This window comes from Bombyx mandarina, chromosome 16 (assembly GCF_030267445.1).
Source record: "Bombyx mandarina strain Sakado chromosome 16, ASM3026744v2".
NCBI lineage: Eukaryota > Metazoa > Arthropoda > Insecta > Lepidoptera > Bombycidae > Bombyx > Bombyx mandarina.
This window is the reverse complement of record NC_143222.1, coordinates 12,346,241-12,363,471: the sequence shown is the minus strand read 5'-3', so window position 1 is coordinate 12,363,471 and position 17,231 is coordinate 12,346,241. Positions and strand designations below refer to the sequence as shown.

The 17,231-nt window shown below is 40.1% G+C and overlaps 1 protein-coding gene across 1 annotated transcript in view; it reads left to right on the top strand.

The window, feature by feature from the left end:
• cts (cis, cis-muconate transporter protein) overlaps positions 1-17,231 on the top strand; it is a 49,657-nt gene that overhangs the window by 15,877 nt on the left and 16,549 nt on the right. Inside the window, exons 2-3 of the mRNA XM_028170988.2 lie at positions 8,738-8,857; positions 14,261-14,384. Coding sequence (XP_028026789.2) covers positions 8,749-8,857; positions 14,261-14,384 — 233 coding nt within the window. The 5' untranslated portion in view covers positions 8,738-8,748. The remainder of the gene's footprint in view (positions 1-8,737; positions 8,858-14,260; positions 14,385-17,231) is intronic.

Below are 17,231 nucleotides of genomic sequence, written 5' to 3'. Positions count from 1 at the left end.
TTCAAGACCCTTAGGATCTCATTTATAGAACTACATAGGGGCGTCTTATAGCGGCCAAGAAAAAATAGGTAAGACAGTCTAATCCCGAACTAGACTGACATCTAGAAACACGGTGTCTGAACTTTGGCTTCAGAAGAAATGATCTCTGCGATGGCGGGTGATGTGATAATAAAAATAGTCCTCAAAACACTCCTGCTGGAACATAAGGTACCGAAAACAAATAACAACCAAAGAGTCTCCATAGACAAATTCCAAAGTGTATCCAAAAATTCCCGTAGACAAACAATACATATGAGCCATGACATTGAAGCTTCAAATTATATTTGAATACCAGTTGCTTTAGCTTTCGAACCAGCTCCTACTATCAATCCGAGCTTACTCGCAAACACCATAACGTGCAATTACAGCTACTGCATTGTAGAAATCAAATTGATTATCGCATCATAGATAAAAAACCTAGAGCAATATCTTGAACCCTAAGCACATATGATTACGACGTAATTTAGTTACCTAATGACGTATGGTTACCAATGGAGAAGGTCGCGATGATGGCAACGGTCAGCCGACCTTGACACAGATGCTATGATATAACATGATTATCATGTCTTGTTCATTGCTTATTTCATTCAGAAAAAAGATTGATAGTACGCTGGGCCAGCAAAATGTTGTTCTTTTTTTTATTTTTTTTTTTATTGCTTAGATGGGTGGACGATCTCACAGCCCACCTGGTGTTAAGTGGTTACTGGAGCCCATAGACATCTACGACGTAAATGCGCCACGCACCTTGAGATATAAGTTCTAAGTTCTCAGTATAGTTACAACGGCTGCCCCACCCTTCAAACCGAAACGCATTACTGCTTCACGGCTGAAATAGGCAGGAGGTGGTACCTACCCGTGCGGACTCACGAGAGGTCCTACCACCAGTAACAGTCTTTAATGAGTAAGGCTGATGATGGAATGACTTATTAAAAAATTAACGCCGATGATGACTCATTTAAAGTCCCGGTCGATATTATGATTCCGAATGACGATGGCGTAGCTGATGAGCTGCAAATAGACCCTTGAGATCTTGAAAAATCGATTATCTTTCTTTTTTTTATTGCCTGCATGGCAATATGTAGGCCTGCCTATATGTAGGCAGACGAGCACACGGCCCACCTGATGGTGAGTGGTTACCGTCGCCCATGGACTTCAGCAATGCCAGGGGCAAAGTCAAGCCGTTGCCTACCGTATCTGTGCCACTAGTACACATGACATGACTATGCGATTAGTAATGACCCAAATTTCATTCACTCTTAACATTGCCAATGTCGGTGACATCAGCTACTACTCTTAATTCGCAAATAAAAAAACCAAATCATCTTCTATTAAATTGTCAATTATGTGAACAAAAAATCATGCAATACAGAAAAAAACCATTGATTTTATCCGCGACTAATTCGGTATTTATCGAGCTACGTATAAACTCAAGGACTCGCTTCGAATTGTCTTCGATGACTTTCGCTTTTGTTCGACAAAAACTAATTAATTGCAAAAAAAATATCATTAAGCACTCGAGAAAATTGAATATAACTATTTTTAGCTCGATGACAACGATAAAGCAAAAACGTGGTAATTTAATTGATCAATTCCATAATTACTAAAACATGACATTGTTTTATTATTAAATCATAGTATTTCGAAGAAACTTATTAATGGTTTATCTTATTCTTCTTATTAATACAATCATAAAAGGCGTTATTTGGACCTAAGTAACGTGATGAAGGGATATGCACTTCGTACTAAATGCAACATATTTCAAAAAATCCACTTAGAAACCACCACTCTTTTAAAATACACATAGATGGAGATGATCTCATTAGGATCTTTATCAAAATCGATGTTTCGAATTGCCTATCTCATCTATCTATCTATCTATATAATCTATATATATAAATGAATTGCTGTTCGTTAGTCTCGCTAAAACTCGAAAACGGCTGGACCGATTTGGCTAATTTTGGTCTTAAATTATTTGTGGAAGTCCAGAGAAGGTTTAAAAGGTATTTAAATATGAAAACGCTCGGAATTAAATAAAAATAACAATTTTGTTTTCCCTTCGTTGTGTCCCCCGTCGGACGGATTCCTTTTGTTTGTTTTAAGTTTGTTTTATACAAAAGTTTAGGTCTTTTATTTATCGACTGAGACACTACGAAATCTGCTGGGTCAGCTAGTTAGAAATATAAATTTCAAACACACCATAAATTCATCTTGTTTCATCACTTATTATTGACATGTAAGGTTTCTCTACAATAGCACGTTTTGTTATAACATATATAACATAGCCAACATCCTTATTTTAATCTACACAGCACACATATATGATACAACATGTTATAAATTTATCTGTTTATTGTCTGTAGGCATAGTTTTTGTAAGACTAATCTTGTGTTTGTAAAACCATATGTCTTGTGGGTGTATTTTATAATTTCCTGATTCCAATTTGGTGTCTTATATTGATTTTTATTATTCACATTTAAAATACGAGCTAGCTAGGTAGTTTTTGACCACAAGATCCACTTTTTAAATATCTTTGTTATCAGTGAATTTGTCAATTTGATTTTGGTATACAAATGAAGATGACGCAAAAGGTGTAACAAGACATGATATTTTACGAAAGGAGTAGAGACACGGGGACATTTAAAGTGAAGATCAATAAAAAAGCGAGAAATTGCCGAAGTTGTTATGGACATGTAATATGACGGAATGTTTTTATAATTTTTATTGCTTAGATAGATGAACGAGCTCACGGCCCGCCTGGTGTTGTGTGGTTACTGGAGCCCATAGATTTCGACAACGTTAATACCCTAACCCACCTTGAGACGTGAATGCTATGTCTCAGTTTTATAGCTACCTCACCTTACAAACCGATACGTATTAGTTCTTCACTACAGAAATAGGCAGGGTGGTGGCACGGGCTTCCAAGACCTGACCAGGACTGAAGCACTTAGATACGACAGGAAGATTAATTGGACAAGAATTATTCACTGGCGGTAGGAGCTCTTGTGAGTCCGCACGAGTAGCTACCACCGCCTTGCCTATATTTGATGTGAAGCAGTAATGCATTTCGGTTTCAAAGGTTGGATAACCGCTGTACTGAGACCTTAGAACTCATATCTCAATGTGAATGGCGGCATTTACGTTGTAGATGTCTATAGGCCTCGGTAACCACCAGTTGGGCTGTGAGCTAATCAATAAAATATCCAAGCAATAAAATAAAATAAAAAACTACATGGCAAAGATTATGTTACGTCAGATACAATGCGAAATCGCAATGAGTGTCATAAAGAATCATCAGGGTCGTTATGAGGGGAACAAGCCAGTATTAATTTTTAAATACACATTTTTGTCATTTCAAATCTCACGTTCTAGTTACTAAGCTTGGTATATTAATAAACGAAGCCTTTTTGGTCATTGCAGCATGACTGACGCTGCCCACTCTAACATTTGACATCGAATACCAAATATGGTATCGTAACTGCTAACATGACCCGATTACAACGTGAATATTTTTAAAGAAATTTAAGCCTTTTAGTCTTGAAATTAAACTGCATATTTCAGTACCAAGGGATTTTCTTTATGACCTTCGTGTCGGAATGCTATGATGATCACCCAAACTAACTAAACAACCCCGCCTAGACAAATCCCCTGCAGCCTCGCGCTTTCTGCGCCCGATTCTCCCTCGAGACAGCAACCAGAAGAGATAGCAGGGTTACCGTGTTGAACAGTGTGTTTAGTACGAGTTTTTTAACTTTCTCGATAGCGTAAAAGTTAACTCAAATATGTATGCAGTTGGAACAGCGCCCCTAACGGCAAACGTAGGCGAATTTGAGTTAACTCTTACGCTATCGAGAACGTTAGAAGGTCGCACTAAGCACACTGATGCGCAACTCATCCCAGGGACGCCTGCGGTGGCTTTACAAGCTGGCCCAATGCTTTAGAAAACCCGCAAACATATATCTATTTATGTTGCCACCCCTAAAAACCCCGTCGCGACTAAATTACAAATCACAAAATTATGTTAATCGTTGATTCATTTTACACTAAAAAAAAATGTTTGAACAATGCGGAACTATAAAAATGTATTGCTTTATTTAAATGTTCGATGACTTGAAACGTAATTAACGGAGCGAGTGTAAGGTCATCCATAGTAGGCGCTTTGTTTTTCAAATACCTATAGCTCTGCTTTACTTATTTACAGACCGGTGGTAGGACCTCTTGTGAGTCCGCGCGGGTGGGTACCATCACCGTGCCTATTTCTACCGTGAAGCAGTAATGCATTTCGGTTTGAAGTGTGGGGCAGCCGTTGTAACTATACTGAGACCTTAGAACTTATATCTCAAGGTGGGTGGCGCATTTACGGTGTAGATGTCTATGGGCTCCAATAACCACTTAACACCAGGTGGGCTGTGAGCTCGTCCACCCATCTAAGCAATAAAAAAAAAAGACACCATACTGATATATTTGTAGGATATATTTAGGATATATTTGATATATTGATTTTCTGTTTTTGTGTATTTGAAATAAAGCTGTTGTATTCTTTGTTCAAGGAGCACTGCTGCTTGAGATAGAGGTTTTATCAGCTAGTTCAAGCACAGATGCAAATTATGATTACCTATGTTTCTACTTCTATGTTAACAAAAAATAAATAAATAAATTTACAATATTATCATATAGTGTTCTCGAAGCGAAAAACTGGTCTTACCTACTACCCCGAAGTACATGAAAAACAATATTTATTAATTATTATTAGATAAGATCACGCGTCATGTCAGTACGCAATGTATTTATGTTTTCTTTTAGATCACATGAATCACTAGACTTTTGTCTAGGTTACATTGCTTGCCATGAAAAAACAATTATTTATTTATTAATACGTGAAGCAAAAACTATGTATCCCTTTTTACGAAAATTGCGCGGATGCAGGAGTATGAAATTTTCCACACTTATCTATACTAATATTATAAAGAGGAAAGATTTGTTTCTTTGTTTGTTTCGAATAGGCTCCGAAACTACTGGACCGATTTGAAAAATTCTTTTTCCATTAGAAGCCGACATTGTCCCTGAAGAACATAGGCTACTTTTTTTTTATTTTTTTTTATTTTTTTTTTTTGGTTTCATGTGTGTTTTAATGTTTCCGAAGCGAAGCGAGGGCGGGTCGCTTGTAGATAATATAGAGAAGAAGTGCACAATGCTAATATTTTTTTAATGCATAAAAGATACATTAAATCAATAAAGAAAACATTACACACACTACATACCATGTATTTGACGCACACACGCATGCATACTATTTATTGTCAAACTTTTGTTCTTGACGTCTGTGGTCAGATTGAGAAATATTTTTTGTCTTTATTAATATTTTTTTATTGTGTAGCCTTGGCGAAATTTATGATTATAGAAGTATACAAATATAAATATACATATACAAGTATAAATACAATCATAATAGTGTACAAACTTACAATTCCAATTAATTATAGTCGAATTTCGATTACTGCGGAACCACCAGTATTTATTAATTAGATAAGCTCACGCGTCATGTTAGTACGCAATGTATTTATGTTTTCTTTTAGATGCCATGAGTGAATAGACATTTGATTGGGTCACATTGCGTGCTATGCAAAAACAATTATTTATTTGACATTAATTAACTGTTTTTTTTTTCGTGTTGCTTATCTTGTTAGAAATCATTGTCAGCCGTTTATTGCCAACTATTTGAACACACCCTATATCCATATATACAGGGTGGTATACAGATATGTTTGATGTTCGTGTGATTTCGACAACTAACTCAAGCCAGTCTATTGTAAGCTAAAAGTGAGAATATAGTCATGCATCACTTAACGTAACAACGCCATTGACGTAACATTAAAGATCTTATGCTCACCTGAAATCGCAAACTAGAAAAAACCATGACCTACATCCCCTTTATTAACATCAAATAATCGTTCTCCTATTCACTTGTAATATACATTCAATTACATCAACAAACCGTAACAAATCATCCATCCATAAAAACAATAACTCGAATACAGTGTAAGGGTAACCATGCGTTATGTGAAGGACGTTAAAGCTTAAATTAAATTAGAACAAAAAAATACGTTACGACGATCAGGTCCAATAAATATCGATAATAGTAGTATCGTTGTTAACACTGGATGGTACAGATGTCAGGGTCTACCTTTTGTCGTAATTATTGAATGAGCCTTGAATTTTTTTTTTTTTTTTTATCTCCGTTACAATTGTAATCTTGGTCACACTAGTTTCATCATATCTATTACTATGGCTCTATTTACACGGGATCTGTTTCACACGATACCGCTTTTACACGGCCCTAAACATTGATTAAAGAAATTAGATTATTTATAAAAAAATGTATGTATGGTTGTACATTCGCATATCATTAAAGTCATTTACGGGTTTCATTCAATTGACAATACGTAGGACTCCCGTGTTGTGTACTACACATACATTTACCTTAACCCTACAGGTTGACCTTTAGTTCGCCTACCTGACCTGGAATGGCCTCCGTACCATCAGTATCCACTCTGTCACAAAAAAAAAAACATTTATCCGGACGGATCCGACAAATTTAACTACTATTACCTCATCTGTCAACCGACTTTAATTTTTATGATTAATGAAGTCGTCGTGACCTAAAGGATAAGTCGTCCGGTGCATTCGTGTTGAAGCGATGCACTTGAAGCGGTGCGTGTTCGAATCCCAGGCGGGTACCAATTTTTCTAATGAAATAAATAATACGTACTCAACAAATGTTCACGATTGACTTCCACGGTGAAGAAATAGCATCGTGTAATAAAAATCAAACCCGCAAAATTATGATTTGCGTAATTACTGGTGATAGGACTTCTTATGAGTCCGCGCGGGTAGGTACCACCACCCTGCCTATTTCTGTCGTGAAGCAGTAATGCGTTTCGGTTTGAAGGGTAGGGCAGCCGTTGTAACTATACTTGAGACCTTAGAACTTATATCTCAAGGTGGGTGGCGCGTTTACGTTGTAGATGTCTATGGGCTCCAGTAACCACTTAACACCAGGTGGGCTGTGAGTTCGCCAACCCACCAACGCAATAAATAAAAATTTATTTATTTTTGGAAATGTCTTGTCATCTTCAAAATGTATTTTATAAAACATAGTAAGAATCATTAGGATTCAGAAATTATGATCGAATTTTGATAAGTCGACGAACACTAAATTTTATTATCACTCTAGTATTCTTCATCGCGTTTTAATCTTAGGATGCTAGACCGATATAATTTTTTTTATCATTTGACATTTGACATTTCGTTTCTGTAGCACCTTTCTTTATGATCGCTCACTTCGAATCATTCCATTCATTAGCACAGTACAAACATTATTAATCTGTATAACAAGCGTTTGGACGGTCGTCTTCTTTATTTCAATTAGCTGTAATGAAGCTGAATCAGACAATACAATGGGACGTGCACGCGAAGGGTACATAAAATCGCGTCACACAACAACTAGGTCATTGCTCATAAATACGCTATCAACTATGTTCGCAATTGTATATTATAGCAATGCGTGGGACAGAATTTATTTGGAGATATTAAGGTTAGTTCCAATTCCTTCCTAGTTAAATTGTAAATTGGATGCTGATAGAATTGCATGGTTAAAATTCTACATGAGGACGGATAGCTAATATCTGATTGTCTATTTCTGCTACGAACCATAATAATTTCCGCTTTGAAGGGTACGACTTCCGTTTTTTTTTCTATCATTGCTGAAGTCCACGGGCGACGATGTACATTCACCATCAGGTGGGACGTATGCTCGTCTGCCTACAAGGCCAATAAATAAATAAATAATAATAATAAAAAATTATGCGATATAGTTGAGATTTAAAACTCATGTGGGAAAACATATGGTGATTACGTACGTATGCCTATGACTTATACCTAATACCCAAAAAAATCACATCTTTCGTCCCCTCCTCCAGCTTCCCATGGCTTAAGGCAGTCTCTTGTCCATCTCCATACATGTCTTACTTTCGATGTTGGACCATCTAATCACATATTCGATTTTCGTGCACTGTTACGTATGTGTAGAGGGACCAAAGATTATTATTGAGGTTTATTTACGAATGCGACAAGTGATAGCCCTGCCAAGCTCATACCGACTCTCGTTACACTACTAATAGATATAAAAAAAAGCCTAGATATAAAAAAAAACCTATCTCCAGGAATTTTATTAAATTAGGAACGTTAAAACTTTGTGCAGTTGTTGGCCATTACAGTAAGATAAGTGGCGAATCAACATCACCATCCTAGTCGGTTACTCTTGGTAGAGCAGTCGTGGTCATGTGGAATCCTTGTTTATTATAGCCTGGACAGCTGTTCTCCACAATTCCATAAGTAGCGCAAATGTGCCTATTCGAAGCGTGCCTAGGCATCAAGAGTAGTGACTGAAGTAATGACTGAAATAATGATGAAGTAATGATGAAGTAATGACTGAAGTAATGACTGAAGTAATGACTGAAGTAATGACTGAAGTAGTGACTGAAGTAATGACTGAAGTAATGACTGAAGTAATGACTGAAGCAATGACTGAAGTAATGACTGAAGCAATGACTGAAGTAATGACTGAAGAAAAGACTGAAGTAATGACCGAAGTAATGACTGAAGAAGGTAAAGTTTCTGATTAATTTATTTTTGTTGCCAGAATAAATCAAGATGTTCCGCAGCGGTCTACTGGGTAAGCTGGGCGACTTCTACAAATGGTACGTCCTCGGTCTCGTCTCCGTCGGCTACATATTGGGAGAACTTGGACATTATCTCATAGGTAAGTTCTATCTAATAAATAAATAACTGGGAACAAATCACGCACGGTCATCCGGCCCCAAATTACCCTGTGTTATGGTTACCAGTGCGCTTAGTGCGAGTTTTTTAACGCTCTCGATAACGTAAAAGTAATTTGTATGGAATTGGAATGCTTGCTTACGTTTGCCGCTAGAGGCGCAGTTTCAACTCCATATAAATTTGAGATGTAATGGGACAAATTAACACCACACTGTCTCAAATGCCAACCCTACCTGCACGTGGTGCATCCTGCTGATTGACGAACAGGGCTCTGGCGACCGATAGATGGCGGAATAACCATAAACAAAAACCGCTCGGTGCAGAAATCTCCTGGCCGGTAACGGGCAGCAGCATTACCGGTGCAAGGCACCGAGTACTGCGATCGCCAACCCGCCTGCCAAGCGTGGCGATTACGGCATAACCCCCCCTCTTATGGCAGCTATAAATAAAAAACGGCCCCCAGTTCCCGGCAGCTTTACTATCCCTGGCTACGGTAGCAGCCATGGTAACGGTAAGGCAGGGGGTGCGAAGAATCCCCGGGCTACGGACAGCTACCACCAAATGACCCTGGCGACTCTCAATACCCGGACCCTGCGGCTTGACGAACATATTGAGGAACTGGAAGTGGAATTAGGAAGGATACGATGGCACGTCCTGGGGTTGTGCGAAGTCCGAAGACAGGGGGAGGACGTCATAACTCTAGACTCAGGCCACCTATTCTACTTCCGGGAAGGAGACCAACCTGGACAAGGTGGAGTTGGCTTTCTCGTCAATAGAATCCTCACGGACAACATTGTAGAGGTATCCAGTGTGTCGACACGGGTAGCGTACCTCATAATTAAGCTCACCGAAAGGTACTCCCTTAAGGTGGTACAAGTATACGCACCGACTTCGTCATACTCGGATGACGATGTGGAATTTGTGTACGACGATATCACCAGGGCTCTGCACAATACCACAAAAGCCCACTTCAATGTTGTCATGGGAGATTTTAACGCTAAAGTGGGAGTACAGACTTGCGACGAATCGGTGCTAGGATCCTTCGGTTATGGATGTAGGAACCACAGGGGGCAAATGCTAGTCAACTTCCTTCAGCGCGAGAGGCTCTTTCTAATGAACTCGTTCTTTAAAAAGAAGCCACAAAGGAAGTGGACTTGGCTAAGCCCCGACACTGTGACGAAAAACGAGATTGACTTTATTATGACGGACAAGAAGCATATATTCAGGGATGTCTCTGTGATCAGCAGGTTCAATACCGGTAGCGATCACCGACTTGTCAGAGGCACACTGAATATGGACTTCAAGTTAGAACGCAGCCGTCTAATAAAGTCTACGCTTCGACCCAGCCTACATCACATGGCTGTAGATCCGGAGCAATTCCAGCTAGATCTCCACAACCGATTCGCTGCCTTGGAAACCACCACAGACGTAGACGAGGCCTTAGATGGCGTGGTGAGGACACTGAGACAAGAGGGACAGAGATTGTGTCCAAAGGGTCGTACAGGCAGAAAATCAAAATTATCATCCGAGACTCTCCGGCTAATGGAAGAAAGGCGAGAAAACACACAGGCCACACAATCAGAGAAGGTGGCTCTTAGTAAGAAAATCAGGACGCTGATACGACGCGATCTCCGACGGTACAATACTCAGCGGATCAATGACGCAATTGAGCAAAACCGAGGAGCCAAGGTGTTCGTGCAGCGTCTTGGTAGAAGCCATCTTACAAAACTGACCACAAGAGATGGCCAAATTCTCGCCTCCAAACCGGAGATTCTCAAGGAAATTGAGGACTTCTACGGATGTCTCTATACTTCCAAAACCACCAAGTCTGCCTCTGGCCCAGCAGATGTCCGAGCTACACTATCCCACCACTACACCGACGAGCTGCCACAGATCAGTGTGGACGAGATCGGAATGGCTCTTGAAAATCTTAAAAACGGAAAAGCCCCGGGCGAGGATGGTGTTACTTCTGAGCTCTTGAAAGCAGGAGGTCTTCCTGTCATTAGGGAGCTCCAGAAGCTCTTTAACACTGTCCTCTTTACCGGTAGAACTCCAAAGGCGTGGAGCAGGAGCATAGTTGTCCTTTTCTTTAAAAAAGGAGATATAACACTTTTAAAGAATTATCGCCCCATCTCGCTCCTGAGCCACGTCTACAAATTGTTTTCGAGAGTCATAACGAATCGTCTTACTCAGAGACTTGACGACTTCCAGCCTCCGGAGCAGGCAGGATTCCGAAGAGGATTTGGTACCGTGGACCACATTCATACAGTTCGGCAGATTATACAGAAGACTGAAGAGTATAATCTGCCACTATGTCTGGCGTTTGTGGACTACGAGAAAGCCTTTGACTCGATCGAAACCTGGGCTGTCCTGGAATCTTGGCAGCGGTGTCAAGCTGACTGGCGATACATCGATGCACTAAGATGCCTGTACGATGCCGCTACAATGACCGTCCAAGTACAGAAAGACCAGACGAGACCAATCCAGTTGCGCAGAGGTGTAAGACAGGGGGATATTATATCCCCGAAACTGTTTACAAACGCACTGGAGGACGTCTTCAAGACTCTGGACTGGAACGGACGCGGCATTAACATAAACGGCGAGTACATCTCACATCTTCGCTTTGCCGATGATATCGTCATCATGGCGGGATCGCTGCAGGACCTACAAGAAATGGTGCACAGCCTTAATACTGCATCCCAACGGGTTGGCCTCGGAATGAACTTGGATAAAACCAAAGTAATGTTTAACGGAAACGTCATTCCGAGACCAATCGATGTTGATGGTACACCTCTCGAAGTTGTTCAAGAGTATGTCTACCTAGGACAGACCCTACAACTAGGTAGAAACAACTTTGAGAAGGAAGTGACCAGAAGGATTCAGTTGGGCTGGGCAGCGTTCGGGAAGCTTCGTCATGTCTTTTCGTCGCCCATACCACAATGTCTGAAGACAAAGGTCTATAATCAGTGCGTCCTACCCGTGCTTACCTACGGAGCCGAAACGTGGACACTGACTGTGCGACTAGTCCAGCAATTAAAAGTTACTCAGCGAGCTATGGAGCGAGCTATGCTTGGTTTGTCATTGCGAGACCGAATACGCAATGAGGTCATTCGGACAAAGACCAAAGTGATCGACGTAGCTCGCAGAGTTAGTAAGCTGAAGTGGCAGTGGGCTGGTCACATATGTCGCAGAACCGATAACCGTTGGGGTAGACGTGTTCTGGAGTGGAGACCACGAACCGGCAAACGTAGTGTAGGACGCCCTCCTGCTAGATGGAGCGACGACCTGCGCAAGGCAGCTGGCAGTAACTGGATGCGTAGAACCGAAGATCGGGTTCAGTGGCGAGCTTTGGGGGAGGCCTATGTCCAGCAGTGGACTGCCGCAGGTTGATGATGATGATGATAAATTTGAGTTAACTTTTACGCTATCGAGAACGTTAATAAGCTAAGCACGTAGAGACGGACCTACATACTTATATACATTTAGATGTATACATATATAAATAATAAACACCCAGGCAAAGAGTAAATAAATATCATCATACGGATGTTACGGGAATAGAACCCTCCACAATCCTGGGCGCAACAATCCAAGGCTCTAAGTAGCCTTGCTTGCTTTGAAGCGACATTAAAAATAAACACTCACATGTATCGTATATGCATTACAAAAACCGTAACCCTCCGTAGACCACATCGGTACATTGTCTTTGTGAAACTCTCAATAAAGCATACAAAAATAATTGTTCCTTTTACGTACGTAAAAAACTCAATTAACAAAAGAATAAGTTTTTAGATGTAGCCTATCGATTGAGTGTCCCACATACGATAGGGCGACCTTCGCCGATCCAACTCAAGCCGCAAATGTCATTGTACAGGCTGTATGCACTCGCTTGTACAGGGTTGTCAATATTGTTGTCTAGGGTTGTCAATAGGAAGTTCTTTCAAGGCTCCTTCATATGGTATCTTATGACAAGTTTTTTTAAATAAAAAGAGTCTTATTCACACGGCTCGTTACGAGTTGTTCTTTTCGACCTTTCAAACCAGAACGCCTGACTGGTTCACGACACAAATAAGCAGTGTAGTAATGCGTACGTGATCTTACAGTACACTATACCAACAGAAACATAAGCCCTATCATCAGAATAGTACATTGGCAAACACGCTGGAGGAAATGTCCAACTTTTCTCCCGCGATGCACATACTATTTTTTCTCATACCAGGCCGAAAGTTCGTGGAGTACTGAGCTAAGGGTCCAGGGGCGAAGTCCCGGTGGGGTCCAGGGGCGAAGCCATGGCCGGGGGTAGGGGGGGGGGCGCACTCCTCAAAAAAACAATTTAACTGTTTTTTAATTTTTAAATAAGCTACTGCTTATTGAAAAAGAACTGACTGATGAACTCATCTTTGTTTAATACTTCAATATTAAATTTTATTGCCTTTTGTTTATTTCACTTTTACACTAAGCACAATATTGCAAATTACCCGAGCAGAACAATGGCGGAGAATTTTAGGTGCGTGAGAGCAGACGTAGACACTAACGCGCATGCGCACTTGTACCCAGAGAGAAAAAGTTACACTTTCTTCCGTGTACAGTGGGAGGAAAACCGAACTTTCGGCGTCGGTAGGAGAAAAATTACGTTTATTATTAAACTGTTTTAATTGTTCTTTGAACTCTAATTATAAAAAAAATTAGGGTTGTAATTACAAATCTTAATAAAGGAAATAAATAAAACATGAGCATTTTGTGGGCACTCGCGTTAAAAAGACTTGGATGGACTGTGAAAAGGTATATGCGAGAGAAGAATGTGGGTGCAGTAATGATATACTTAACGGTAGGCAGCAGCTTGATTCTGTCCCTGGCTTTGCTGACGTCCGGGCGACGGTAACCACTCACCATCAGGCCGTATGATCGTCTGCCTACAAGGAAAAAAAGTGTGGTGTCGTGGGACACCGGATAGGAACGAAGTCCCTTATTATAAAAATATTAATTTTAAGTTCTATTCGAGGTATAAAGAAAATAAAACTGGAGGTTTCGCAACAACCCACGGTCATTCGGTAACGTGCAAACTTATTGTGGTACACTTCATTCACGGTTGTTTGAATAAGACTTAGTGTATTGCGCAAACGAACGCTCTAAGATCGTGGTCAATGAATGATAAAAAAATATGTTATTTTTTGTACGTTATTACAAAGTTAAGACGTACACTGTGTGCATTACTAAAAAAAATCTTACGTTACGGACGTTTTTTCCCGGTTAGGGTACCCCTCCGCGCCATCCCATAAGGAACTTCGTTCCAATAAAAAAAATACAATACCTCTCATTAGGTTAGGGACATCAACATAATCTAGACAAGAGTTTCTGTAACACTGTTTCTTTGTGGCTCCACCAGGTACGACATCAAAAGTCACAGCAGAAGACCTTCATTACGGCGACAAGTCTTGCATGCTGAACGCAACACATCTGTCGCTTAGCCAACTTCCAGTTGTCTGTGAGAAGGTTAATTCCTCTGAAATGTAAGTACACTGTGTTTTTATTATATAACTAATATATATGACTGCATATTTAATATTTTTGTATTCATGTGTGCTCGTCACTGAAGTATGTCTAATAAACGGCTCGATCGGTTTGATTAGAATTTATTGTGTGTGCTTGAGTGGTTTAGATATAAAATTGGAGCCAGTTTGTGGCGCTGCAATCGTTTTTTTTAGAGATTAAACAGAACTAGTATATGTCAGTCCCGCTAAAACCTTAATACATATTTTAGCGAGCTCTTGACCATTAAAAAAACATTGATAATGCACAACATTGAACACTAGGTGGATCGAAAATACGTCTGGTAATCTACATTAAAGGGTAAATATTATAAATATACTACGAATACCGTGGACTGCCATGAGAATTAACGAGTCCATTCTTAGGGAGCTAAACATCCGAAAAAAGCTCTCTTCCATCTGCCGGGAACGTGCTATGGGCTTCTTCGGACACATCATGCGGTCTCCCAGACATGAATTAGAGAAGATCATAATTGCGGGTCGCATAGAAGGCAAGCGCGCCGTGGGCAGAACACCAGCCAGATGGTCAGATCTAGTAAGAGAAGCACTTGGTGGTAGTCTGTACCATGTGGTCCATGCCGCCCATGATCGAACACAGTGGAAGAACGTCACATGTGCTCGCGATCCTCAGTAGTGAGGGAACGATTTAGAAGAGATAAGTACTTCATAAGAAGACAACAACGCCGCGATCGGTGCTCAACAAAGAGACAATTAAAATTAGTCTTCAACGACCAACATGACTCGGCTCCGATGTAATAAACTAGCAGTGTTATTAATGATGTTTTAATTGACGGTTAAAATACATTTAACCCTTTCACGGCTCGGTAAGAGTGATACTGCAGCCTCATGAATAGTCACGTTCTTATCCGGTACTTCAGAAGCCGTTCTCGAGTTCTCACCTGAAAAAGTTCTCACCGGATCTTCTCAGTGGGTCGCGATTTTTCGGCGGTAGATTCTGCGAAGCTCTACTCTTGCTAGAGCTAGTGTTAGCAAATTCTCTAAGGTTGAGCCCGTGAGCTCACCTACCCGTCGGTGCGTAGCTTGAATAACTAGTTAGTCAGCTAGTTAATAAAAAATATATAAGAGTACTAAAACGGTTTTTTTTTAATGCTTAGATGGGTGGACGAACTCACAGCCCACATGGTGTTAAGTGGTTACTGGAGCCCATAGACATCTACAACATAAATGCGCCACCCACCTTGAGATATAAATTCTAAGATCTCAAGTATAGTTACAACGGCTGCCTCACCCTTCAAACCGAAACGCATTACTGCTTCACGGCAGAAATAGGCGGGGTGATGGTACCTACCCGCGCGGACTCACAAGAGGTCCTACCACCAGTAATTACGCAAATTATAATTTTGCGGGTTTGATTTTTATTACACAATGTTCCTTTACCGTTGAAGTTAATCGTGAACATTTGTTGAGTACGTATTTCATTAGAAAAATTGGTACCCGCCTTAGATTCGAACACCGGTGCATCGCTCAACACGAATGCACCGGACGTCTTATCCGACGACTTCATATTACTAGGGTGTTACCCTAAGTATTTATATTCGAACAAAAACAGATTATCTTTAAATTTTTTGAGTTTAATTAACCATGAAATTAAGTGGATTGTGTCGTAAACTGATCTAGAATCGCGTTGCCTTTAGCCGAGTAGTTCGGTCGCGAAGTGTCCTTCAAGAGGACATGACTGTAATAGGGTTGCTACGATATATATATAACACGATCACAATATATTTTTTATCGACCTGATACCTAAAGCAAAACAATCGGTGTATGCCATTTATTTTCTTTATACATTATACATGTCTTAGGCTGGTGGTAGAGTCTTATATCTGCCATAAAACAGTAATGCGTGTAGGGTGGGGCCAGTAAAAAACTGAGATTTCGAACTCGTGTTTCAAGGTACTCACCTACATTGGCGGTATCTATGTTGTTGATGTCCATTTTTTTTTTTTATTGCTTAGATGGATGGAAGAGCTCACAGCCCACCTGGTATTAGGTGGTTACTGGAGCCCATAGACATCTACAACGTGAATGCGCCACCCACCTAAAAATATAAGTTCTAAGGTCTCAGTATGGTTAGAACGGCTGCCCTACCGTTCAAAGCGAAACGCATTACTGCTTCACGGCAGAAATAGGCAGTGTTACCTACCCGTGCGGACTCCCAAGAGGTCTTACCACCAGTAAGAAGTCTATGAGCTTCGGTAACCACTTTTTTTGTTGCTAAGTAATATTTGCTCAGTATATTTTATTGTTGAAATGGATGCATGAGCTCATGGCCCACCTGGTGTTAAGCAAAAAAAAACCTTAATTACCGGCTGAACAACTAAGGATATTGCCGCCTAATTATTTAATTGAATATAAGCGATGTTGATAATTTTTTTTTTTTTGTTTTTTCTAAATCTTAATCTTCACGGAGGAGGTCAAATGTCAAATATTGATAGGCCGTTGATATTATGCAATCAAAGAATGCGTTTAAAAAAAGTGATCGAAAACCCAGTCGTCTCATTCTATGGATTACGGTTACTGCTTAACATCAAACGGACCGTGAGCTGGTCTGGTCATCTTAATCAATTAAAAGAGTCTTATTTTGTATTGTATTAGTAGTCGCTATTTCCGGGATCTAATTAAACTTTTCTGCATTCGCAGAAGTTTTTCGTGGGTACTTAGTTGTATAACAACAGGTATTTTTTTTAGCCAGCAGTCTCATCACTGGATGGACGATGCCGAGTTAGTTATTAGGAAAAGTTTCAGATTTCAATCAAATGAAATTATAAAATTAAATAATACTTTTTTTGG